The sequence below is a fragment of the Psittacula echo genome (genome assembly GCF_963264785.1).
Source record: "Psittacula echo genome assembly, chromosome: 22".
NCBI lineage: Eukaryota > Metazoa > Chordata > Aves > Psittaciformes > Psittacidae > Psittacula > Psittacula echo.
The window spans coordinates 1171985-1196855 of record NC_137758.1 but is presented as its reverse complement, the minus strand read 5'-3'; the positions used below and the strand labels follow the sequence as shown (position 1 = coordinate 1196855).

Genomic DNA, 24871 nt, shown 5'->3' with positions numbered 1-24871 from the left:
TACAAAAGCTTCATCTGCCTCTAGCGTGCAGATCATTTGATTGTTTGCTTGTTGGTTTTTCAGGCCCAGACTCGAGTGAAGCTGAATTTTCTGGATCAGATCGCAAAGTTTTGGGAGCTCCAAGGATGTACACTGAAAATACCACATGTGGAGAGGAAGATCTTGGATTTATTTCAGCTTAATAGAGTAAGACTGTTACAAGGGAGAAACTTGTCCTAAAAAGATCTTGTGTTATCTCAGTTTCTGGGATGGTATCACAGTTGTTCAAGGGAGATTTTGGAGTAGATCTAATCTGAATAAAAAGTATTTTGTTAACCTAACACAGTTAATATGACAAAATCATAACAAATATAATATCATTGGGAGTTTCCTTGTGAGCTAGGAGGTCAGATGAAATTTCCAGGTCTTCTTTAGAGCTAACTTGGATACAAACCAGTCAAGAATAAATTTAGGCTTGACTGAAGAAAGCTTCTGAACAATGACAGCAGTGAGAAAAAACGTTTTCCATTAGGAATTTGGGAGAAAAACCCCAATTACTTTTAGGCTGAAGCTTGTTAAGCTTCTGGAGAAGTTTATGTATTCTGATAGTGAGGGCTTCGGTTTGCTGACCCCAAGGTTACGTTTAACGTAGATTTTATGTGGTTGCTTTTGAGCTTATTCTATAAAATAGAACACTTGTTCCAGTGAGAAGAAGTGATTGGGCTGTGCTAGCAAGTCATGAAGGAATACAAAGTGGACAAATTGCAGCCAGAGTAATTCTCACAAGTAGGCTGAATTGCTGCTTGGTCATGTAGTACAGGTGCTGACTTGTTTGCAAAGTAATTGCAAAGTAACAAGGTTAGGGTTCCTAAGAATGGGTTCTATGTGAAATGTTTCAGTTACAGCTTTGAAACAACTTTCACGTTTGGGTTTGGTTTTTTTTCTTTTAATCTGTCCACTCTGATTTAAAGCAGCAGTTGTGGTGGTGTCTTGCTTTTATACAAGCAGTGCTTCCCTTAACCACTGAGAGCTTTAGTACTAAATACATGACCTTTTTGTGTTTCACTTTTTTTAGCTGGTTGCAGAAGAAGGAGGGTTTGATGTCGTCTGCAAGGAGAGAAAATGGACCAAAATAGCCACTAGGATGGGATTTGCTCCTGGCAAAGCTGTGGGCTCGCACATCCGCGCACATTACGAGCGCATTCTCTACCCTTACAACTTATTCCAGTCTGGAGCAAGCCTATTGGTAAGCTATACTGAAGCTAACTGAAGTCACGTTCATGTAGCAGCCAGTCTGTTCTGTTCTTTTAATTGATGGCACATTTCTGAAGCCTGCGTTTTATGCATTATGGCATGCAGGGGAGAAGATGCCGTCTGTGGCTTTGATGTAAGCAATTCAGAAAGCCATGGGCAAACTTGTCATCCAAAAAGTAACTTCTGCCTGACTGCTTTGAGTGCTACCTTTTTGTGTTTTCTCTCTCCAGTTCACAGAAGCCTCATGATAACAAACTTTCAGACTTCCTGTAAGGATTTCCTTTTAGTGTGGCTTTGTGAAATGCAAAATACTGCTATACTCAGAGGTCATTATAGGTCCATGTCTGATAGAACGAGAATGCTGTGGCTCTGGATCAGTTGCACATAGAGTGACTGGGGAACTACTTCAAACTATGGCAGTTCTGTGGCAGTAACTCGTTTTGCTTTCACTAAGGATGTCCGCATTCAAGAATGCTTCATGGATATTGCAGTGGAGTTAACAGGATGGCTTGGGACTTTTTTGTCAAGCTAAAATCTTCATCCTTTCTGCTTAGATTTGGCTGTTAAAACAAAACTCGGAGTTGGTTGCGAGTGAGAGCAACATAACCTCTAATGAAGAATAGGGCTTTTTTTTTAGAGCAGTATCCATTTATTCAGAACACCAAAATAGGTTGCAGTTACCAACATCCAGTTTTATTTGAAGTGCTCTTTCCATGATGATCTTTCAAGCAGAGGAGTGTTGACCTTTCTTAAGCAATAAAAGCCCTAATCCTGTTACAAGTATGTCTCTGTCTGCAGAAGTCAACACTGGCCTTTTACATAAAACTTCCAAAATAGGGGAGCTTCTTGACATACATCAGGAAAGGTTGGCATTGAAGGCTTTTTATTTAGCTAGTGCTGGTGACTCTTCAGTGAAAAACTGAGATTCTGAAGACCCTTCGGAAGAAATAATTGAACTTTGGTAGGTTTGAGTATTAAATGGCAGATAAGAACAGAATACAATTGAATATAAAGCTTTGTGTTGGGAAAGTGCTGTATCAAAACCATTTTGCCTTGCCTCAGACACATTCATGTTTAGCAATGGAAAGCAAGACCGTTGATAACCTCGTGTGGTTTTATTAGGTCTGAAAACTGCTGATTCTCTTTTCTGTTGTTCTGTTGGAAGCTGGTGTGTTTGGGGATGAGCTTTGCTTTCATTTTTTTGAGGCGCAGTTGCACAGGGAAAGATCTGATTACAAGTTGTGAAAGAGGGAACACGGTCTGTCGCACAGCTGATCCTTTCATTCGTGTTTTCTCAGCAGTGGACCCTCTTAGAAGAGGAAAACTCTTCTCAAAAGAGATCATGCTTCCTTTTCCTTTTGACTTCCCAAGCGCTCTCTTGCAAAGGGCACATAACGTTTGTTGCAGACTGATGCTTGGTGGATGCAGTTCTGGAGATGTAGGTGAGGTTAACTTCCTTTTCCAGACACCTCCTCTAACCTCCCCCAGAGCTGTTAAAACATTCCCCTCCTATACGTGGCAGAGATGCGTGTTTTCAGTGAACTGAGAGAATCCACAGAAATCTGTTGGCTTCAGCTCACTTTTCACTCTAAGGCTTGACTTCCTTCCTGACAGTGTTGTCTTCCAGCTGAGTTTGTTTGGCAATACAGTTTCTTTTTGAGGAAGAATGTCAGCTGAGACTCTTTTTGGCTTTCCTCCACGCTGGAAGTGGTGCTTTCCCAGATGCTTCTTGTGTAGGTGTCCGTTTTATTGTATGTCTGTTCAGTGCTTTCCTGGGAATCCGAGTGTCTGTGATTCTGGGTTTTGGAGGAGACGTTGCTATTCCATTTGACAGCTGTCAGTTTGAGGTGCGTGCTTCCTTCTTGCAATAGTTAACAAGCCTTGTGAGAGAAGCTCTTCATGCAGGCAGGATGAGCATTGGGAAAGGCCACTCCCTGATTGCTTTTAATTTTTATTAACTTTTTAATTGGTACTACTTGGAATATCCATTGACTTCTTTCTGCAAAAGCTGAAAAGACACAGTGATTTCCATTGATGACCGTGCCATAACTTAAATCTCATCCAGATCTGTGTATAGCATTAATTGTTTATGTGTGGCTTAAATACATGTTAAACTAGCTTCAGGAGTTCCTTTGACAAATATCCCAGCTGGAGATGCTTCTGTGTCCATACTCAAATAGTGAATCTGGCTGGAGCTGTGGAGAGGTGAACAAATAGCATGTCTTTATTAAAGCTCTTGTTCAGTCAAACAGCAAGAATCCCTTAAATCAGCCGGTTTCATACTCAAAGTAGCTCTCCACAGGCATTTATTTATCTTATCTTGAAACACTGAACTAGGCAGGTCTTGGGTGTTGTCTCCAGAGTAGTTACAGTAAAGCTGTTGGGGTACTGGCTCTTACTCTCTGTACCTCACTTGTACTGTGAGCCATAGTAACCACCGGTATGATAAGAGAGTCATGCTGTGTGCCCAGAGAGATAAATACCCCCAGAGAGATAAATACCCCCCTACATGTCCATCTTCTGGGGTGCATTGCCCAGATAGTTGCATGATTTAAAGTAGAGCTGCAGTTTGTGGAGGCTAGAGATGGTCTGCTGGTGGTGTGGTTTTCAGAGAACACAACTGGATTAGTAATTCTGGGTCTGGTCTCTTCCAGACTAAGGCTTTAATATCCTGAGTGGGATTTACATGTCCAAAGGTTTATATGTGTATGCCTCTAATAAAGATGTTTTGTGGGATGGTTTCCTAGGATCCTTTATTTTTACTGGAGCAAATAAGGACTCCTGGAGTTGGGTGATTCTTACCCTCAAGTGAATATGTAGCTGGGGTTATATCCTGCAAGTACAGGCAGCTTGGGTGATGAGCTTTTTAAATTACCACCTAAATCTGGAGGAGATTAATTGTATCCCAACCTTTTCTTTCCTCCCTCATCTTTTTGACATCCTGGAGGCCTTGTGAACATTCCCACTGTGTCCTTTGCCTGCCTGCTGAAGGAGCTGCTCCTTAATACTTTGAGATGATGGGATTTGAATTTGCTCTGCCGCCATTTGGAGGTGGAGGATTATATGTGGAACCATCTTCTCAGAATATAATGAGATCCTGATCACAGGCTAGATCATAGTGTGTAGGATGAGCTTATGGTAAATTACTGATGGAGGCTGAACCTTACCAGAAAGGCTCTGCTGGGTGGGAGAGGAAAGGACTGAAGAAATGGCACGTAGTGTCCTTGCTTAAAGATGCTGCTTGCAGTTGATCAAGTCAGTCTGGGAATGAAATAGGTTGAGGGGCACTCTCATCCTTTAGACAGGACTCACATTTCTAGTTCTTAGGTGCAGCTGAAGATGTTAATTCACATCCATTCCATATTACTGCTTTGCCTTTGGCTTACTGAGGCACTGGAAATGTTTCTGCTTAAATAGTTGTTGAAACCTCAATGTTTTGGAAATGTCTTCTGGGCTGTTTTTCGGGGGGGGGATTCTTTCTCTCTTTCCCCTTGGCCACCACTGCAGAAAGGCAAGTTCCATGATTTGTTGGTTTTCTCTTTCAAGGTTTCATTATCCTTTTGTTTAGGAAAAGCTTTCTTGATATTTGCTTTCAAGGCTCGTGTGTTCTCTGTTATCAGAAGTCGAAACTTGAAGTGGAAAAATCTGTTTCATATGAGAGCAAGATTCAAGGAACCAGGTTTTATTGGAGTCACGAAACGTGGCAATGTTCTGGGGAGCATCAATGCCGCTTGCTTTAGTTCTCTCATAGTTTTCCTATTTTCTGGAGGTTTCTTAGAGCACTGTTGTGGACTGTCTGTGGGTGACAGTTAATGATACCCCGCTACCCTTGACAGATACTTCCTGGTTTGGTAAATATGTATTCGTTTCAGCATGAACGTGTCTTCTGAAATACCACCTTCTCCTTTTCCATTGCCCCTTCTGAGATCATTTGTTTCGGAAAGTCTGATTCCTGTGCTGTCTGCATTAGTCCTTCCACTGCTGCCGCGGTTCTCTTGCAGTTCCTGTCCTCTTTCAGTTGAGCTGAGAAAATGCTTGTGATGGGAACAAATTAACAGAACCGGGGAGACGTGGATCCGGCAGTTCATGTGAAATACTTCCTAACAACAGAAGACTTTTTCTCCCTTTAGGATTTGTTGTTTGCTCATTAATCTGTTGTATTTTGTCTGCTGTTACTTACTGCTGTGTGGCTTTGTCAAACTTGCAATTGCCATTAATTGTTATTTTTCCTGCCAAATGTATGTACAGTTTACAGCAACTGAATGTGTTCCAGCTTGAGACCGTCTGTGATTCTGTGTCCATTCAGCAACTTGAAAGAACTAAAACTGTTCTTGCATCTTCTCTCCTTCTGTCCTTAATTCGTGCAGCAGAGTTGTCCTCTCCAAGACATATGAAGAATGCAATGTTCTGCAGACAAAACTGTATTCAGTGAGGAATGGGATGGATGATGGGCTGTAATTTACTTCTGTCTTGCTGTGTACATTAGCATTGCAGTAATGCAACCTGAGGACAGTACAGCAGTTTCCAGTATGCTGTTGATACAGTCTCCAAAAGCACCATCTACCAGAAGAATCGGTGTTAGTATTACCATGCAGAAGTGTTTGGTGCTCATAACACTTAAGGAATGACTTCAGCTCTATTTAAGATCCTTTATTATGGTTACTGCAGTCAGTTAAAAGGCAGAGAGAAGCGATTTTGTGACTTACTCAAATTGGTCATGTTACAATTGTCAGAAATAACTGTTTCTGTTAACTCAGCACAGTGATTATGGAAGCCCTCTCTACATTCTTTCACATTAGCCAGGAAATTGTTCTGCACAAAGTTTGCATGAGAGGTGGAGGCAGAAATGAAGTAATCAAATTGTCTCTCTTTAGTGCCTGCAAAAACCAGATCTCACCAGTGACACAAAGGACAAGGAGTATAAGCCCCACGATATCCCCCAGAGACAGTCTGTGCAGCCATCGGAAACCTGTCCTCCTGCTCGTCGAGCAAAGCGCCTGAGAGCAGAGGTGAGAGAATCTCTCTTTGTACGGGCAAGTGCGCTGTGGTGACCGAGCTTGCAGCAATAATGCAGTGATGGAAGTCACACTTTGGAAGCTGGACCAACAAGTCCTATTATTTGAAGCTCAGGGAGCAGTTGATTGTGTGAGTAGCAAGACAGTGGTTGCATGACCTCATTTCCTTAAGAAATCAGGCTTAAAAATACAATGTTGGAGACACGCATCTTTATGCTGAGGGATTTGGGAGTTGTTCTCCCAGAGTCTCAAAACTTCAGGGAAGAAATACAAGAATTGTCAAACATTATTCTGTGTTGAAATCTCCGCAATCCACTGAGTGCCCTGCTTTGGCTGGAGGATGTTCTGCTTCTCGAGAATCAAAGAAAATCAGTGAAAGCCCAAAGCTCCTTGCTCCTTTGCTGAAGTCATACTAAAAATGTGGTACCATGGCTGGCACAGGCTTTTTTGTAGGATTTCCTTTCAGATCTCTCCAGGTTGTTCCCTGTGTTATTTCTCTCTGAACTCTTTCTTTTTTTTTTTGTTCAATAATTGAATACAGGTATTTCAGAAATTCCGATTGCCTTTTTAGATTTACTCCTTTGTAAGTCTAAAATGGTTCTTTGATTTTTAAATGAAGTCGTCCAAGTCTTCGTCTGACTTGGTCTGCCTGGCTTTTCCCTAGAACAAGTCAGGGTACAAGTTTTCAGACCTCCATTGTACCTCAGTGAAGTGCTTATGTCTCACATGAGCTCGTTCTCTGAACCTCTGCAGCCTTCTCTTGGCATTTACCGGAGTGGGCGGGAGGGGATGAGCACAGGTTGGATCTCTTGGGTGCAGCACTGCCCACCAGGATGTTCCAGGATCATGGGTCCGCACTTAGGCAGGCAGCAGTGGGATGGATGGGAGTGAACCTTTTCCCAAATACAAGCCTAAACCCAAAGTGTTCCGTCTCCATGAATGATAATCTTGTTTCGGTTTTCTTTAAGGCAACCAATATTAAAAGTGAGTCTGACCCTCCGGAAGCCAGAACTCACAATCTGAGACGGAGAATGGGATGTGCACCTCCCAAATGTGAAAATGGTGAGTGGGGACTGAAACAAAATGGGATTGCAATTTCTGTTCCTTTGTGCAAACGGTTCAAGACCAGAGTTAAATGCAGGAGTTGGAACAATTCAAAGTATTAAGAAACTCCGAACCAACCAAACTTCATTTGTGAGTTGACTTCATTGGAAAGGTCCATTCATGGCTGTGACACCTCTTTGGTTTGTGCGTGGTTATCTTGGAGAAGATACTTTCAGTTGAAACAACAATTTCTCCTTGTTTTTTGAACCTCAGTGTCTCCTGGGGAGCAGTGAGCAGCGAGACTTGAGTCATGTTTCTAGTCTGTATTTTCAATACCCAGCATCAATCCACTGGCTTTAAAGAAAGGAAACGCTTGTAAGGCTGTATCAGATTTCACATAGGTTTAGGAAAGAAATTGAAATCAGGAAATGAAACTCACGAATGCAAAGGATCGTGTGAGCTTCAGTATCTAAGAGGATTGGGAGCTTCATCATCAAGTTCCCATAACAGGATTGGTTTAAATTCCTTCTATCAATAGTCCTGAGTCTGTTGTGTCCTTAAGAAATAATTATTTCAGATTGAGAAGAAATGTTTAATGCCATCAAACAGAAGAAGGAGCTTGTTGAGAGCTGATTTGGCAAAGCAAATACAGGGACCATGTACAACTACTGCTAACTGAAATGAATGAAGCAGCTTCTCAGTCTCTTTGTGCATTCAAAAGAGTCTTTTTCCCCCAATAATTTGTGTAGATTTTGGTCTTTCTTTTTCTCCTTCTGAAGAGAAGAAGGAAAAGGCTCCAGACAGCTTTTTAATGCCTAAATGTCTGAAGGATGCAGACTTTTTTCTCTTTAATAACTGTGTTAGCTCTCAGACTCCAAGAAATGCTTCAGATTGTCTCATGTTTATGTGTAAAGCTCACGTGTAACTTCAGCCAAGGACTTCATTGCCTCCTTGTCTTCAGCACCAGAAGTGGTACAAGAAACTGAAGTGTGAAGGTCATCGTAGGAAGCTGTTGTGTTGTTTCATGTCTCCATGTGACATGCTGCTGTAAAATTGATGGAGTGATTGAGCTACATTTGTTACCACCACATGGAAACAAAATCTTAGCTTATGAAGATGCTTGTTATCTAAGTAGGATTTAAAATACCTACTCAAAGTATGTGGGCTGTGATAGTCATTGCTTGCTCGTGGTGGTATGCTTGGTGTTTCTGATAATTGCAGGTGTTCAGATCTTGTCTTAAGCTAAGTGAAACGCGTGTGTGTATGGGGTAACAAGGAATTCAACAGATAACTGGGAGTGATGCAGTCTAAAAGTAATAGCAAAATAAATAATAACACGTATTCTGAGCACTAAACCTTTTGTAATCCCCTCATTGTTTGGTGTTTTTCTGCTGCAGCAGAAAAGGAAACGCACAGCACAGTGAAACTGCCCGAGAAGAGAGAACATGCCGGGGAGCCAGAGAAAGACAAATCCAAAGTCCGGTCTAAAAAGCCCACTAATGCTGTGAGTACCCCTGCTTCCTGCTGCTTCCCGTTGGTTGTGGGTGTTCCTGGGTTTCTCCTGGGTATGTAGTTAAATGTGGCCTTTTTATGACAATAAAGACTCTTGTATTCTTCATGTAACCCTATGGTTGAAACAAAGCGGTATCTGTGCCTGGGAGAACATACATACTCATAAAGCTTTGTGCTGAAGCTTAACAGGCTAGTTAAGCTTCATTGCAGCTAAAGTAACTTGTTTTCTGTCTCCAAGATACAGTGTTAAAATAAGCATTTTGAATCAAGAGTCCAAATAGAAATGGGTTTTCGTGAGCTGATTTCTCTGCCCATTGCTGACCTGCCCCTTTCTCTTGGGGCTTGGTAGCTGCTGTGAGAAACCTCCATCATCCTCCTTTATCAGCCCAAAAGCACACAGCTCTGCTAGGAAGCTGGTGCCTTTCCAGATGAAAATGAAGGTCTTGGCTAGTATCTCTGGCTAAAAAAGAGGGGTGCTGCCATCAAGAGGGAGTCCTTCCTCTCTTCTGAGGCTCCCAACAGTTGGACTCAGAGAAGGATGAAACATAGAATCAGAGAATAGTTCAGATTGGAAAGGACCTTAAGATCATCCAGTTCCAACCCCCCTGCCATGGTGTCACACTAAACCGCGGCACCCAAGGCTGTGTCCAACCTGGCCTTGAACACCGCCAGGAATGGAGCATTCACAACCTCCCTGGGCAACCCATTCCAGTGCCTCACCACCCTCACAGTAAAGAACTTCCTCCTTAGATCCCATCTAAACTTCCCCTGTTTAAGTTTGAACCCATCACCCCTTGTCCTGTCACTACGGTCCCTAATGAAGAGTCCCTCCCCAGCATCCTTATAGGCCCCCTTTAGGTACTGGAAGGCTGCACACATGCTGCAAGTGAGAGCAAGAAGCAAAAGGGTTTGTGAGCAACTAACTGGTGTTACGCCCACCAAATCCACAGCACTGCTGATTCAAACTAAGCTGGCCACTGAATCAGGTCTCCTGTCACTTGGAAAATAATACATGGAAGGGTTTGGAACTCATGTGGTCCTTCCTTAAACTACAGAGCAGGAGGGAGTAGTTAAACTTTGGCATAAGTGTTTTGTGTTTTTACTTTCTCTCTGAAATGGGACAAGTAAACTAAACTTCAGCAGATGTCCCAGGTGACTGAGTTACCAACCTGCTCTTTCACCTGAAGTTACCCGAAGTGCTCCAATTCCCACTCTGGCAATTTTTTGTTACAGGTGGATTTGTATGTATGTCTCTTATGTGGCAGTGGTAACGATGAGGACCGTCTCCTGTTGTGCGATGGCTGTGATGACAGTTACCATACTTTCTGTTTAATTCCACCCCTTCATGATGTTCCCAAAGGGGACTGGAGGTGTCCCCAGTGTTTGGCTCAGGTAATCCAACAAACCATAGCAGTCAGGCTGAAGGCTGTTTCTTCTTTTGTGGTGTTTTAAAACTCGATCCTAGGGATTGAAAATACAGTTTGTTATTATTTAAGGTTGTGCAAACAATGTGATCAAGAGTAGAACTAAAATGAAGATTGGGCATGCTTCAAATTGGAAAGCTGGAAACCAAAAACTGATGTGCCTTTAACGACTACATTGGGTTTTAATGGGTATCTTTCCTCTGTATTTAAAATTGAGTCTCACTGGGTGCATCAGCATGGAGGTCTTCTTATTGCTTAGCTCTACTAGAGGAAGGAGAAATTAGACTTCACTGATGCTAATGCAGATTTATCAATAAATAAATACTGTGATTTGGTGAATTAAGCAGGGTAGTTTCTTCTTCTGACTCAGTGAGCTTTGAGACAGTCACTTATTTCGGTCAGGGGTCCTGCCTTCTTACCAGATGCTGTAATAGTAGCTTGCTTGTGTAAAATCTGAGCACAGATTGTCTTATTAATGCATCATAGAAATGATGATCTCTTCAATTGCAGGAGTGTAATAAGCCTCAAGAGGCATTTGGTTTTGAACAAGCAGCAAGAGACTATACGCTTCGCACGTTTGGAGAAATGGCAGATGCATTCAAGTCAGACTACTTTAACATGCCGGTCCATGTACGTTCATGTATTTATCCTGGTGCCATGCTATGGATTTTGGGGTTTGTGCTTAGTTAAAGTATATAACTTTGAGGGGGAGGCAGGAATTCTGCCTTTGAACAGGGTGAAATCACAGGTCCTCATTTACGTCAGTGAATCTGTGTTCTTGCTGGTGTCGCGGTTTCTTGTTCCACTGGCTGCTGGGTTGATTGGTTGATGCTTTGGTTTGGAGTGGGGGTTCCACTTTTGAAGTGTCTGTAAGGAAGAGGATGCTCTTTGTCACCCATTCCTGCGGGAACACAGCAGCAGCGTGTCCTTGATGGAACCACCAAGGTTCCACCTTGAAATAAAGAGTAACAAAGTGCTGCTGCATTTTATTTTCTCTTGTTGAAATGATTCTGAACTGGTGAGATGCTTCAAGCTAATGGAGGTTCTTCCCTGAGACAGCTTGGATTCACGCTCTTCTTACATACTGATTCCTCAGGATATGCTTCTTGTTTTTATTCTTCTCGTATCTAGATGGTTCCCACTGAGCTGGTTGAAAAAGAGTTCTGGAGACTTGTTAGTACCATTGAAGAGGATGTGACAGTAGAATATGGAGCTGATATTGCTTCAAAGGAATTTGGCAGTGGCTTCCCAGTCAGGGGTGGGAAATTTAAAGTTAGACCAGAAGAAGAGGTAGGTCTTTATTAGTTCACTGTGTCCGTCTGTATTGCAGTTCTTCATTAAACAGGTCTTTTTGGTTGAAAGCACAATACTAGAACTGGATTGCAAAGTGTTTGGTTTATGTATATGGCACAGTATTTGAAGAGGAGAATTATATCAGAGTTTTGAATAAATGTGCTCTGATCAGGCATTAAAAGCCACAGATTTATCCTCAAAGTTAATAAATAACTTCCAAACTTTACGAAGTCTCATTTTAACAAAGCATTTTAACAAAGGCAGTCAGATAAGGCTTGTGAAAGGACCAAAGACGATGGAGGGTTTGTTCTTTGACCTGTTTCTTACATTTTTCAGTTGGGAAAGATGCTTTTCCTGTTCTAAGTTCTTGGGTTTTTTACTTCATGTTGTACAAACCTGCGACTGTTCTGTTCGATTTTCAGGAATACCTCGATAGTGGCTGGAATTTAAACAACATGCCTGTGATGGAGCAGTCTGTTCTTGCTCACATCACTGCAGACATATGTGGAATGAAATTACCCTGGCTATATGTAGGAATGTGCTTTTCTTCATTTTGTTGGCATATAGAAGACCACTGGAGCTATTCGATTAACTATCTTCATTGGTGAGTTTGAGGAATGAACTCAGCCTGAGAAGCAATCTCCCTTTATTCCCCCTTCCCCTTTTTAATTAGTGCACTAAATCCAGTTTCATGTGGTTCAGGTCAGAATAACTCTTGCAGTCCTATAGCAGCAGGGTTCAATTTGACACAGTGCTATTCCTGCATTGATTTGCTTCTGGATAACAGGTCATGTTTTGGAAAGAGACATCCATTCCCAGTTTAAAATCCATGAGAGACACAGCCGTTACTCCATCAAATGTTTTATTATGCTCAATGTACAACTTTTGTTTTCATCATCTAGCTTCAACAGTCTTAGGACCCTGCATATTTTTTGTGTGTTCGATAGATCATTCTCTCATAAATCCTGTCATCAAGTGAACACTTGTCAGCTCTAATCAGGACAGATCTTTGCCATCTCTTTGATATTCTAAATAGATTGAGCTGTTTCAACTTTTCACCTTGCAGCTTCTCTGGAGTTTGAATTATTCGTGTCACTCCTGAAGCCTCTCAAGCTCTTTCCCTTTCCTTGTTCACCTTAGATATTCCAGCAAAATAGGAAAACCACGTCCCAGCTGCTATTCAGTAGATCATCTTTTTGGTCAGTTGTTCAATTGCTGCTCCTTGAAGTAGCTGCTGCTGTAGCCCAGTCCAGGTAGTCAGTGACTTCAGTTGCTTTCTCAGTACTTGATACAATGATTGAGTGAAGCTACATAAATGAGTGATCAGGTTTACATTGTAAATGCGACCTTCTTTGTCATTTTTTGCCCTTGTTTTTCCATCTGAGTCTTCAGTCAGGCTAAATCTGGGCAGGAGAGGAGGTTCTTTGTTTGCAGTAGAAACTGCACAACTTCTAGGAGAGCTTCCCTCACTATTGGTAGAATGGTCTTATGTCCCCCATCATTTGTCCCATATTGCATTTAGTGTTTCCAGTCAAGGCCAGAAAGATAGGGAAGTGCACGTATGTGCAGACATGTACGTGCCATCACAGACACATGTGAAAGTTGTCCCACCTGCTTTTAATGCGTGGCTTCTCCAGCATGAAAGTCTTGACATGGTCTTTACATTTGCAGATGTTCTTCTGTATTTCCCTTCAACTTCGAGGTTTAAGTCTGGGTGGTTTAGCCTATTGGAGAGCACTGTGTAGTTGAGGTTAATACTGGTTTTGGCCAGAGCAGCCAATCCTAATGACCTACAGCTGAAGAGGCAATGCTCCAGACTCTGAAGAGACCTCAGAAGGCAGGACTGATCTTGTGAAATAGGAGGGATGAATGTCTATCTCCAGTGTTGCCATTTGTCTTGAAGGAGCTTGTATTCTGGCACAGTAGTTTGAGCAGATGGCCCCAAGGGGAACCAGGCTACAGCAGCAGAGCTTTCATAGGGCTGAAGTGACTTTAAATCCTGTGTTAGTTCTTGAAGTGGGAAAAGGAGAAGAAAACAAATCTTTGCTTCTAAAGGTGCTTGCAAATAAATGTCAGTGCTGGTCAGAGGAAGAGTTACCGTCACTGATACTAGTATTTGTGGAGGGAGGAATGGGTCAGGTAGCAGTGCAGAAAGAACTGCCACCCTCATCCGTTCTGCAGCTTGCTGCCTTCATAAAGCTGACACCTTAACATGTCCATAAGAATTGTGTCTTTCTCAGTTACGTGCTTTGTTGAAGTCCAGAGACCCCTTGTACCAGTATCCTGGTCCAAGTTTAACATAGTTCATAGCTGCTGTCATCTGTTCCTTGCCACTGACATTCATCAAGGAGCAGAATTCTTGACTAACCCAGTACTGGGTGAGGACGCAGGATGGTTTTTGGTTACATCTATGGCTGGTCTTGAGGAATTCATGGAGTTGTTCCAAGATGATCAGGTCCAAGGCTGCATGGTCATTTAACAGAGCATAGTGATGATTCTACTTCTGCTAACCCTCATACCACCGGTGTAACTGCCCTCCCACAGTCCCTCCTGCTAGCTGTCCTCTTCACCGTGGCAGAGGTGCTGCCTGAGTACAGGGATAAGCTCCTAGGTATGAGGGATATGCTTCTGATCCATACTTCACTCTTTTCTTCTGGAATCCTCCCAGTTGCTTCATGATTTATGGGGAGAGGCGGGGGGAACCCAGCACAAACCAAGATACTGTTGGGTCAGCTTTATCCTGCCAGCTCTTCAGGAGTCTTGGGATAAAGTGATTTGTCTGTTACCTTCTTACAGAGATACCTTTCTTAATGTTGTTCTTTAGATGGGATGGGAAGGTGCTTTCATCTCTGTGCTGCAGCGAGCCAGCGTCATTCTAAACTTGAAGCAGTATCTATTGGAACACATCTACATAACCTTATTTTTTCTCAACTGGCTTGCACTGGGTTAAGCTGTTGCTGCAAGTTCTTTGTTCCTGCTCTGGATTCATTTTTTTCCCTTGATGTCTTTTGCATAACTTGGAAGTTTAATTTCTACTTACTTTATGTTGCTTTTATAGCAATTATCCACAAGATGGAAAGAACAGGCTTTGGTTGTTAGATCCAACAGGGAGTTTGTGTCGTTTGAGTCAAACAGCTGATGTTTTGAAGTTGTGCTGGAATCAGCAGAACTTCACTGAAGACTTCTTCAGTCTTCCCTCTTCCACCCATGCCCTGCACTCCACCCCCCCAGTGTTTTAAGCATGTGCTCAGAAATACAGACAATTACATCTTAGGTCTGGAGGAGGGACCTGTGTAACGTGACGGTTCAGAAAGGTCTATAGTCCTTGCATTCCTTCCTGGTGATAACCCCTTCTTTTGACATGGTGTGTTTTAAAGCAGAAGACTGAAAATGTAACTTAAAGATTGCTTATATTTAACTTTTTTTAATAATCTTGCAGGGGGGAGCCTAAAACGTGGTATGGAGCCCCAGGGTATGCAGCTGAACAGCTGGAGGATGTAATGAAGAAGCTTGCTCCAGAGCTATTTGAATCTCAGCCAGATCTCTTGCACCAACTTGTCACCATAATGAACCCGAATACTTTGATGGCCCACGGAGTGCCTGTATGTTGTTGGACTCCTGTGCTACTCCCCCAAACCCAACCCTCTGCCATTTACACTGAATTCTACTTCAAAGCTGCTAATTGAAGCTCCTTTTATTACAGAGGTGGTGTGGTAGTTTCCGTGTGTGTGGTATCTTCCTTGTCTAGTATAATGTGCCCGTACAGATGAACAGATGGGCAGTGGAATCATTGCTTTTCGAATTGCTTGGCAAACTCTTCTCTGGAGATCCACCTTTAGTGTATTTCTATTTCTGTACCTCAGCTGCAGAGTTTAGTCTTGACCTTTGAAACAATGGCAGGAGCTCTTCCTATGTCTGGTTAAGCAGACACAGATTTTTTTGGCAGATCCTGGCAAGGGAGCAGAACCCATTCTTCCTTTATCTGTCATCCACATCCTCTTATTTTGCCTGGATAAGTTCTTAGGTGTTTAAGAACATTTTCCATCAGTTTCCATCATATTCCATGATAGATTATTTGTGGGAATTATGTCCCTTTACAACTGAATTGGCTTTTGACTGGCTGACCTTGGGACTGAAAGGGAAATCTGGAAGAAGTTGCAAAGTTTGTGATGTTTGCTATGCTTTGAGAGACTCCAAAATTGAAAGGTGCAGGAAGCCCTGCCTGCTTTCATGCTGATTGCATAGCACTAAAAGCCAGTAGATTTACAATGGTGTGAACTTTTGAGTAGGTTCCAAACTTCTCTTCCCCTTCAACTGCTTGTTGAAGAGAGCCTTCCTGTGCTTCGCCTGTGGAACTGTGCACAGAGTAAAGTGCAGAAGGCACAGGCAGGTGGCTTAAAACTGCTTAGGATGTGGGTAGAGCTGCACAAACCCCCTTTGCTTTCTGGGATTTTATAGGACAAGTTACTAAATGCCAGTTGTAATTCTTGGGTTTAAAACTGTCCAGAATCATTACAGAAGTTCTAGGAGCTGGAAATCTATCTTCTCTGCAGAGCCTTCAGTTCTGTTCAGGCTTCACCTAACGCTCGTCTGCTTTCTCCTAGGTTTATCGAACCAATCAGTGCGCTGGGGAGTTTGTGATCACCTTTCCAAGAGCTTATCACAGTGGCTTCAATCAGGGTTTCAATTTTGCTGAAGCTGTGAACTTCTGCACAGTCGATTGGGTAGGTTCCGAAACCAGGGTTTAATGAAGAGCGCAGTTCCGAAGTTGTTCCTACCTGATGCGCAGCTGTAATTCACCCCCTCCACACCTCTCTCCCCCCAAAACGTTGTCTTAGCTATTTGGAAATGTAGCCCATCTCAGATTTAAAAAACCTCCCTTACAAGGAGGAGATCAGTAAAACTGGAAGCAAGGTTTCTGCATTGCGACGGTGGTTTTGTGTTTGGGTTAGCTTGGTTTTGGTTTTCCTTTGTCCTTCCATGGATTTCATACTGCACTCTAACATGTAACCTCATTGTAACCTGAGCGCCATTGGCTGTTGGGCAGTCCTAAACTAAAGCTATGAGTAACCTGCCCAGCTCATTATGAATTGCTTACTGTGCCTTGGGTTAGGTAGGGACTTCATGGAGTCAGCAATTTCTCATGCTGCAGCACATAAACCAGCCATATAATTCAAGAAGAGGGTCCAGTGTGCCCTAAATCCTGCCCTTGATGGGGCATCCGTCAAATGGTGAGCATAGGGCAGGGGTATGTACTCTGCCCTTTGACACTTCCCCAGCCTCTGTGTATGTTTAGCTTGGGTCTTCCTGAGACTACTGTAGTTTAATGATTTAGTTACCTCTAATTATGGTCTCTTCCAGATAGGTCATTCCCCCCGTGACCTGCACTAACCTGCTTGCACCAACAGTGCCCACTGCAAGAGACTTGTAAGCAGACCTGGTTCACAAGAACTCAGGCTCTTGATTTCTCTAGTCCTACATTCTGAATTGGGAACATTTTGCTAGAAGGGTTTGTTTTAACCTCCCATTTGGATAGTTTTTGGTTAATAGGACAAAACTTAGTATCTGAATGTAACTTTCAGATTGAACTCTTCATTTATTTCCTGTTTTTCAATGCAGCTGCCATTGGGTCGCCAGTGTGTGGAACATTACCGTCTGCTGAACCGTTACTGTGTGTTCTCTCATGATGAGATGATCTGTAAAATGGCTTCCAAAGCAGATGTTCTTGATGTGGTGGTAGCATCTACAGTTCAGAAAGACATGGCTATTATGATTGAAGATGAGAAGAGGTTGCGTGAGAAGGTTGACAAACTGGTGAGTTTGAGTTGTAGGAAATGATACTATAATGAGAACAGTTGGAGCAGTGGGACCTGTGCTGTGCTGTCACTGCCTTAGAGCTGCATGGTACCTTCCTGAGGAGCGCTGTTGATTTCAGAGGGCCACTTGACTAAAGAATCATTTATCATGCACCGTGTTTTAACATCCGCCCTTCAATATTGTTCAGAATGTCTCTTTTTTTAAAGTAATATTTGTTCTTACAGTAATGTAGTCAGAACAGCTGATTTTTCACTAACCTGGATTTGTGTCTACCTGGTTTTAATATCTTATTTCTAAACATCATTATTCCTTTGATAACTTCAGCTTCTGATGTTTTAGCTTGGAATGATTACCTCTTCATTAGCCTTTGAGGTGACTGAACACTGTTTTGCAGGGAGTGACTGACTCGGAGAGGGTGGCTTTTGAGCTGTTTCCTGATGATGAGCGACAGTGCTTGAAGTGTAAAACCACCTGCTTTATGTCTGCTGTTTATTGTCCCTGTAAACCTGGATTCCTGGTATGCTTGTACCATGTCGAGGATCTCTGTTCTTGTCCCACCTACAAGTATAAACTAGGGTAAGCTTTGCATAGCAAATAACACTGTTATTAAGTTATTTGTTGTACGTGTTTGATAATCTAGTGCCTGCTCTGTTTTGTCAATGGTGCTAGTCTCAGTATTCTGTTTCTCTCAATCCATTGCAAATACGGTGTCTTTTTTGTGCTTGAATACAAAGACTCTTTCTTTTCAGCATTCAGCTGCTCTTGCTCTGTAATGGTGAAAATTGCTGGATAAGTTAGTTTGCTTTTTTATTACATCAGTAAGGTCATCATTCCTTATATCCAGTCCTTGTGTCTGCCATTTCTTGCTTTTGTTAGCTTCGCTTCCTTTTGTCATGTGTCCTTTGCTGTTGTGTGCCACATCTTTGTCCTACATGGATGTAGCATGTCCTAAGACAACTTCACAGTTGCTTCAACTGCAACATTGAAATTGTTTTGAAGCACTTGAAATGTTGAATTTGTGTTAAGAGGGCATGGTGTGGATGTAGGTCTTAACAGGATCACCCTAGGTGCGAAGTAGATCATTTCTGCGTTGTATGGACCAACCCATGTTCATGTCCCTCCTCTGTACCCTCCTGCTCTCCCCAGTTTTTGCTGACGAGTTTGAATTCTGTGCTACTTGCAGGTACCGCTACACCCTGGAGGAGCTCTACCCAATGATGAACGCGTTGAAGATGCGCGCAGAATCGTACAACGAGTGGGCTTCCAACGTTAACGAAGCTCTGGAGGCAAAAATTAACAACAAGAAAAGTAAGTGTCTTACCTGTTGTCTGCAACACAGACTGCCAGTTTCCACTTTCTGAACCTTAGCACCTCTTATGTGACAATCAGAGGAAGTCATACATCATCTCATGGTTTAAAGTAACTATGCTAAGCTGCCTCTGTGTGAGAATCACAGAATAGTTAGGGTTGGAAAGGACCTTAAGATCATCCAGTTCCAACCCCCTGCCATGGGCAGGGACACCCCACACTAAACCATGGCACTCAAGGCCTCATCCAGCCTGGCCTTGAACACCACCAAGGATGGAGCATTCACAGCCTCCCTGGGCAACCCATTCCAGTGCCTCACCACCCTCACAGTAAAGAACTTCTTCCTTAGATCCAATCTAAACTTCCCCTGTTTGAGTTTGAACCCGTTACCCCTTGTCCTGTCACTGCAGTCCCTGATGAAGAGTCCCTCCCCAGCATCCTTGTAGGCCCCCTTCAGACACTGGAAGCTGCTCTGAGGTCTCCACGCAGCTTCTCTTCTCCAGGCTGAACAGCCCCAACTTTCTCAGCCTGCCTCCATACAGGAGGTGCTCCAGCCCCTGCTCATCCTCGTGGCCTCCTCTGGACTTGTTCCAACAGTTCCATGTCCTTTTTATGTAAGCTTGTAAGTCACGTTGCTACAAAATGTAACTGAAGCTGAAATAGAAATATATTTAATGTGTTGTGTTACTCAGCTTCACCATTTAAAATCCATCACTAAGGGAGACTTTTATTAACTTAGCATCTTTCCCAAAAGGTCTCATCAGTTTTAAGGCTTTGATAGAAGAATCAGAAATGAAGAAGTTCCCAGACAATGATCTTCTGCGACACCTCAGGCTGGTTACGCAGGATGCAGACAAATGTGCCTCGGTTGCACAGCAGCTTCTCAATGGCAAAAGGCAAACCAGGTAAATGTTTCTGTATGTGTGTGCTCAAAGTGGAGTCACTGAAGGTAGATACCACTGGCCAGTGATAGATGCCAGTGTCCTGGGTAGACTTCAAAATGCAAGTAATCATTTTGTTTTCCCAAGAGAGCCATCTGTTGCAGAGAGGTTCACCTTTACTGCATGTAAGAGGTTAAACATCTTGAGCTTTCGGTCTCTTCTTCCTCTGTGTTTGACAGTTGGGCAGTAAATTCACTCTAATGTGTTGGTGTGGTGTTTCCAGACAAGTAACACCCAAAAAGATCCAATCCGCTTGTCTTTGTGCCATGGGGGCTGGAAATCTGTCAGTGGTGCATATGTCATTATATGTATTATACTTTGTCTTGTGGAAAAAGAGTGTCTTAAATGCCCAAGCTGCTGCTGCTGGGAATGCTGTATGAGAGCTCTGGGAAATCCTTGCTCTTTCTTTGGCAGCACTTGTGTTAAATCTTTAAAGATGGGTTATTTGCTCAAGGAATTTGAAGATACAGCAGTGTTTAGGTAATACATCATTTGTGAACTAGATTTCTGCTGCCTGGTGCTGCTGGCAGTTTCCATGTCTGAAATGAGCTGAGAGGAATCCAAAGATCCAGAAGGATGAGGGCAGATCTGCTCATTGCATCAGTTTGATGGTGGCTGTATTGGTGTACCAGCCTTTCTCTTGGGGATCACAGATCATCATCTGTTGCAGATTCTTCACCCAGACTTAAAATAGCTGCATCTGGCCTCAAAGGCTGGCAGGTTTCTGTCTGTGGAGGACAACGTTGCTCAGGTCCAACCACTCTTAAAAGTGTGAAGTAGTTGAGAAAAGACTGTTTCTCTTTTGTCCTATCTGGACGATTTTCACCTCCTGCTGCTGCTTTGACCAGCGTGGTGGTTGTCAGAGCAGTTGCTTTTTTGCTGAAGTAACTGCACTGTGTGGTTTCTGCATGTTGCCTGCCTCAGAAGACATCCTGTAGCTTGTCACTCCCTGTGTTCTTGCAGTACTTTAAGGCCAACTTTGAAGGACTTCAGTAGTAAAATGTTCAGCTGCTATTTAGACGTGATGCTTGTAGCTGCGCCTACCCCTTGTAGCGATCATGAGTCTTTGTAGCAAGGACTTGATAAAAATTCACCTTCGCTGTCTTGCCAGCACAAGAGGATGAACCCTCTGTCAGAGCAATGTAAAAATACTACATCAGGAAATGAAAAGAGGCAGCATTCCAACAGGCACAACCTCTGCCAGATAGGTAATTCCTAACCCAGAGATTCATGGCACCGTTACTGAAGGACTTGTCCACTCCTAATCACTTCCTTCATTGAGTGTTGAACCATCTCTTCTCATTCTGGCATCCCCAGTCTGTGTTCTCCCATCCTTGGTATTTGCTCAGGCCTCCTGATGATGAACTTGGAGAAGCAGCCAGGCGCTTCCCAGCTGTTCTGTGCCAGATGAGCTCTTCCAGGGTCCTTCCTGCTCTATATCCGTACCATCTTTGCTTGGTCTGGAAAGAGCCAGGAGCAGTTTTTACCTTCATTTCCTTGACCAGGTCTGTTCTGTCACTGTGACAGTGTGTCAGCCTTTCTCACAGCTGTATTTGCCAGCTCCTTCAGCATTACAGACTGTGGTGAATCACCCACCCAGTGCTGCACTGCACAGGATCAAGGTAGTGCTTGGATTGTTTTTCTTATTTACTCCAAAAGTGGTTTCAGCCTTTCTCTCACCATTTCTCCTTTGATGTTTTTGGTGTATTTCTGGGAAAAGTCCAGTTGCAAATCTTCCTAATTAGAGTTTAAAAAACCTGTGTTATTTGGTGGATGGTTTTTATCCCCCTTAAACAACTGAAGGGGGAGAGTGCTCATAGCACATCTAGAAGACATAAAGAATAATCTGCTTAAACTCTTGATACATGTTATATCGAATACAGTTTCATCTATGTGAAGTTCACTTACCTGCAGGATTTTGGGTAACCTTCATCACACCCACTGCTGCGTATTGGTTAGGAAGGACTGTGGATTCTGCCTCACCTTTGGTTCATGCTTTTGACAAACTTTTCTTTATGGACTGAGAGTTTTGTTCTGAGTCTGAGTTTGGAAGGGTCGAGCAGTAGATTTGACTCTACTGGAAAGGTCATCCCTGTTAATTGTGGTGGTCAGTGATACTCAAGGATCTCCTACTGTATAATACACCCAACAGTTCCTGGGGAGAAAAGACCAGGATAGGTGATAAATGTTCTCGTGGGGTAAATCCTATGACTCCAGCTCACCACCTTCTCTGTGGTACCTGAAGAAGGACGGGCTGTACTTCCCTGTTTGCTTTGGTTCTTGTGCTGGTGAGGGATGAGCAGTCTCACCAGTTGCTGCTTGGAAGATTGTTCTGCAACCAGCTCTCTGAATTGGTCCCAAGGACCATGTAGCCCTTGTTCCTCTCTGGCACTGGAAGGGAAAAGCAGGGCAAGCACAGAGGGATGTTCCCACTATCCATCCCCTTCCTTCTCTAGGTCTGGTGATATCTTTTCTGCTGCTTAGTTTCCAAGAGTTTGGAGACCTTGTGCTTAGAGATCTTTGTGATTAATAACCCTGAATGGGCATGGGCTCTTCTGGGAATACTGCTTTTTAGGCTCATGTAATTTCAGGTTATCAAAAACATATGTGACAGTCAGACTTGCCCTTTACATGTGTGAAGATGTAGGGAAATACTTCCTTTTCAAACTTGATCCTGCAGAGCTTCCACAAAGCCCAGTAAACCACTGTAAACCACAAACCAGCCTCTGTTGTACCTGAGGCTTTGAATTCATTTTACTCTGCTTACTATGGACCTCCGGGTTTTGGACCTCCCAATGGGACCTTGCATAGCCTTCAAAACCACCGATCTTTACCATGAAATGGTAAATTAAAATTTCCTAGTGTTCACATTGCAGTCGTGCTGGCACATCCTGCTGGGCTCTTGCTTTCCTCTTTTGTTTCAGTGACATATTGTGGGTTAAATTGGAGCCAGCATTGTAAGAGATTTCTTGCCTTTTCTGTTCAGGGTTCTCAGACCCAATTAATACTGGCTTGAGTTCGGAGAGGTTTTTAATACTAGCCAATTTGTTAACACTTCTAAGCCACTCGTTTGATACAGAGCTTGTAGGTAAAAATGAGAACGATGATTTCAGCGGGAAGAGGATTTGTCAGAAGTGCCAACATGACCTGTAAAGATAAAACCCATTCACAACTGGGATTTGGTCTCCTTTGGAACGGGCATGGGGAGAGCGCACTACAATAGCTATTGCAACATAACTGAATAGTTTATCCACAATTACTTTGTGTTCTGGAAAAAGGCTCAATTTTATTCCATAATAACCAGTGCTCTTCCAAGAATGAAGAGTTATTCCGGAATACTATTTAATATGAAAGAGTGTTTTCAACAATAGCTCATTCTGCTATGGCTAAAGGAAGCTTCCCCATGTACGTATGCCCTGGGCTGCTGGGTGCTTTGGAATCTTGTGTTATTTGTGAGTAAAGCTCATCTTACACAAAATCATAAGCAAATGTCTGAGAAGTTTGGAGTTTATTTTCTTGTTTAGTGGCACCCAACAGAGTTGAATTGTGTGATTGCAGGTACCGCTCCGGAGGAGGCAAGTGTCAGAATCAGCTGACTGTGAATGAGCTGAGGCTGTTTGTGAGGCAGCTCTATGCTCTACCCTGTGTCCTCAGTCAGACACCCTTACTGAAGGTAACCTACATACTTCTAGGGGAAGGAACACAAGCGTTTGTCCTAGTGATGTATTTGCACTGTGTTAATCTCCTGTCTTACTGGTTGCTCCAAGAATAAAATCAATTGACCTGGCAGATCTGGGTAACTTGTGCACAGGAGGTGCATAAGAACGGAGCTCTCTGTGCTGCTGGTGTCCACCATCACTAGATTTTTATACTACATAAGGCAATCGAAGTGGTAGTGCTGTATGAAGTAATGCAAAGAAGCAGCAAGGGTGACTTGGGTAACTCCAGGCTAAAAGTTTGGGCTCAGTTAACCAGTGTCCTCTTAAGAGTGAAGCCGGGTTTGAGAATATTCACAACTCCAAAGTGCTCTGGGTGACAGTTCTCCTGTTCAGATCACTTTGTTAATCAAGAACCAGCTTTCTCATAGCCTTGTAAACAGATACCTCCTCATGCAGTCTCAACCCACATGCCAGGAAAAGCACAGATAGCCCTAAGGCAAAGCTGCCAGCCAGGGTGCCCAAAAGCTTGTTCCAGCAGAATACCTGCTGCTCAGGGTGAGTCAGACCACTTTGTCCCCCAGGACCAGCAGCTGATGCTGGTTATTTGCTCACCAGCTCATCAGCCCTCAGCCAAATTGCAAATAAGTCAAGATTTGGTTTCAGAATTTGCCAAAATGTTGCATATCATAAAGGAAAATAATTGTGTGCAGCTCTAATTCCTGTCTTAGAGGAGAAGGGCTTTGCATATTTGTGACTCTGAGAAGCAGGAGATGTAGTGTCCAGCTCCCAAACTGGCTCTTAAGTGCCTGCACAATGCCGAGAGACCAGTGTCATGTAACACTTGAATCAGAATAGACCAGCTCAGCTTTATGATTGTTGCTTTGAAGCTTTATTGGGTCTGGAATGTGTGAATCAGATTTTATGTAATCCTATTTACAGTTATTTGTTTATAGCATTGTAACTCTGAAGTTAGCTTACTGTTTAAAAAGCAGAAGTTCAGCGATGCCAGACATGCAAACAGTTCTTCTCCATCTGGCATTCTTGAACAGGGAACTATCAAAACACATATGGTCAGGGGATTCTTTTATACCATCCTCAATGATCCTAAGTTATATGTAGTCATGTAAATTAGGGTGTTCATACAAATGTCAGTTCCGGGAGATCAGTTCACACTTTAATATATCTCTAAATAGGTTTTATTTCCATTACGGGTGAGATTGCCTGTTCTGGCAAACAACCTTCTTGGCACTATACCAAGACATCAGCTATGAAGGAAGAACTTGCTGCTGGAATAGCATTTCAGGCAGTACTAGGAGCACTGGGCAGGATGGCTAGGTACAGAATAACTCCAGCCTTTGCAGTGAGGTTACTCTGACTAGCTGTCCATGATGCTGGGTGAAGTGCAGACAGCCACAGAGGGACCTTTTACGGGTAGCTGGCTGTTAAACATATGGAGCAAGAGCAGGTGCTGCACTGCATGAAAGAGTGAAATGCCTGTGGCTTACTGGGACCGTGGTGCAGCTCAAAGACCTTAACAGTGCAGCAGAAATGAACCCCAGAAGCTCCGTGTGCTCCCCAATATTTTTCAAAGCCTTCTTAACCTTGGTGTTCTTCAGCCTCCTTAT

The 24871-nt window shown here is 43.1% G+C and overlaps 1 protein-coding gene across 3 annotated transcripts in view; it reads left to right on the top strand.

The window, feature by feature from the left end:
* The window catches only part of KDM5B (lysine demethylase 5B), a 50285-nt gene that overhangs the window by 12673 nt on the left and 12741 nt on the right, over positions 1-24871 (top strand). For 2 of the 3 annotated variants that reach the window (XM_080632807.1, XM_080632805.1), the window contains exons 3-18: positions 64-186; positions 1055-1225; positions 6108-6242; positions 7217-7310; positions 8690-8796; positions 10038-10196; positions 10739-10858; positions 11360-11518; positions 11944-12125; positions 14961-15123; positions 16126-16245; positions 17141-17335; positions 17733-17914; positions 18522-18646; positions 19401-19551; positions 23146-23260. In XM_080632807.1, the coding sequence (XP_080488933.1) occupies positions 64-186; positions 1055-1225; positions 6108-6242; positions 7217-7310; positions 8690-8796; positions 10038-10196; positions 10739-10858; positions 11360-11518; positions 11944-12125; positions 14961-15123; positions 16126-16245; positions 17141-17335; positions 17733-17914; positions 18522-18646; positions 19401-19551; positions 23146-23260 (2301 nt within the window). The remainder of the gene's footprint in view (positions 1-63; positions 187-1054; positions 1226-6107; positions 6243-7216; positions 7311-8689; positions 8797-10037; positions 10197-10738; positions 10859-11359; positions 11519-11943; positions 12126-14960; positions 15124-16125; positions 16246-17140; positions 17336-17732; positions 17915-18521; positions 18647-19400; positions 19552-23145; positions 23261-24871) is intronic. The other variant, XM_080632806.1, reaches the window with a different exon arrangement.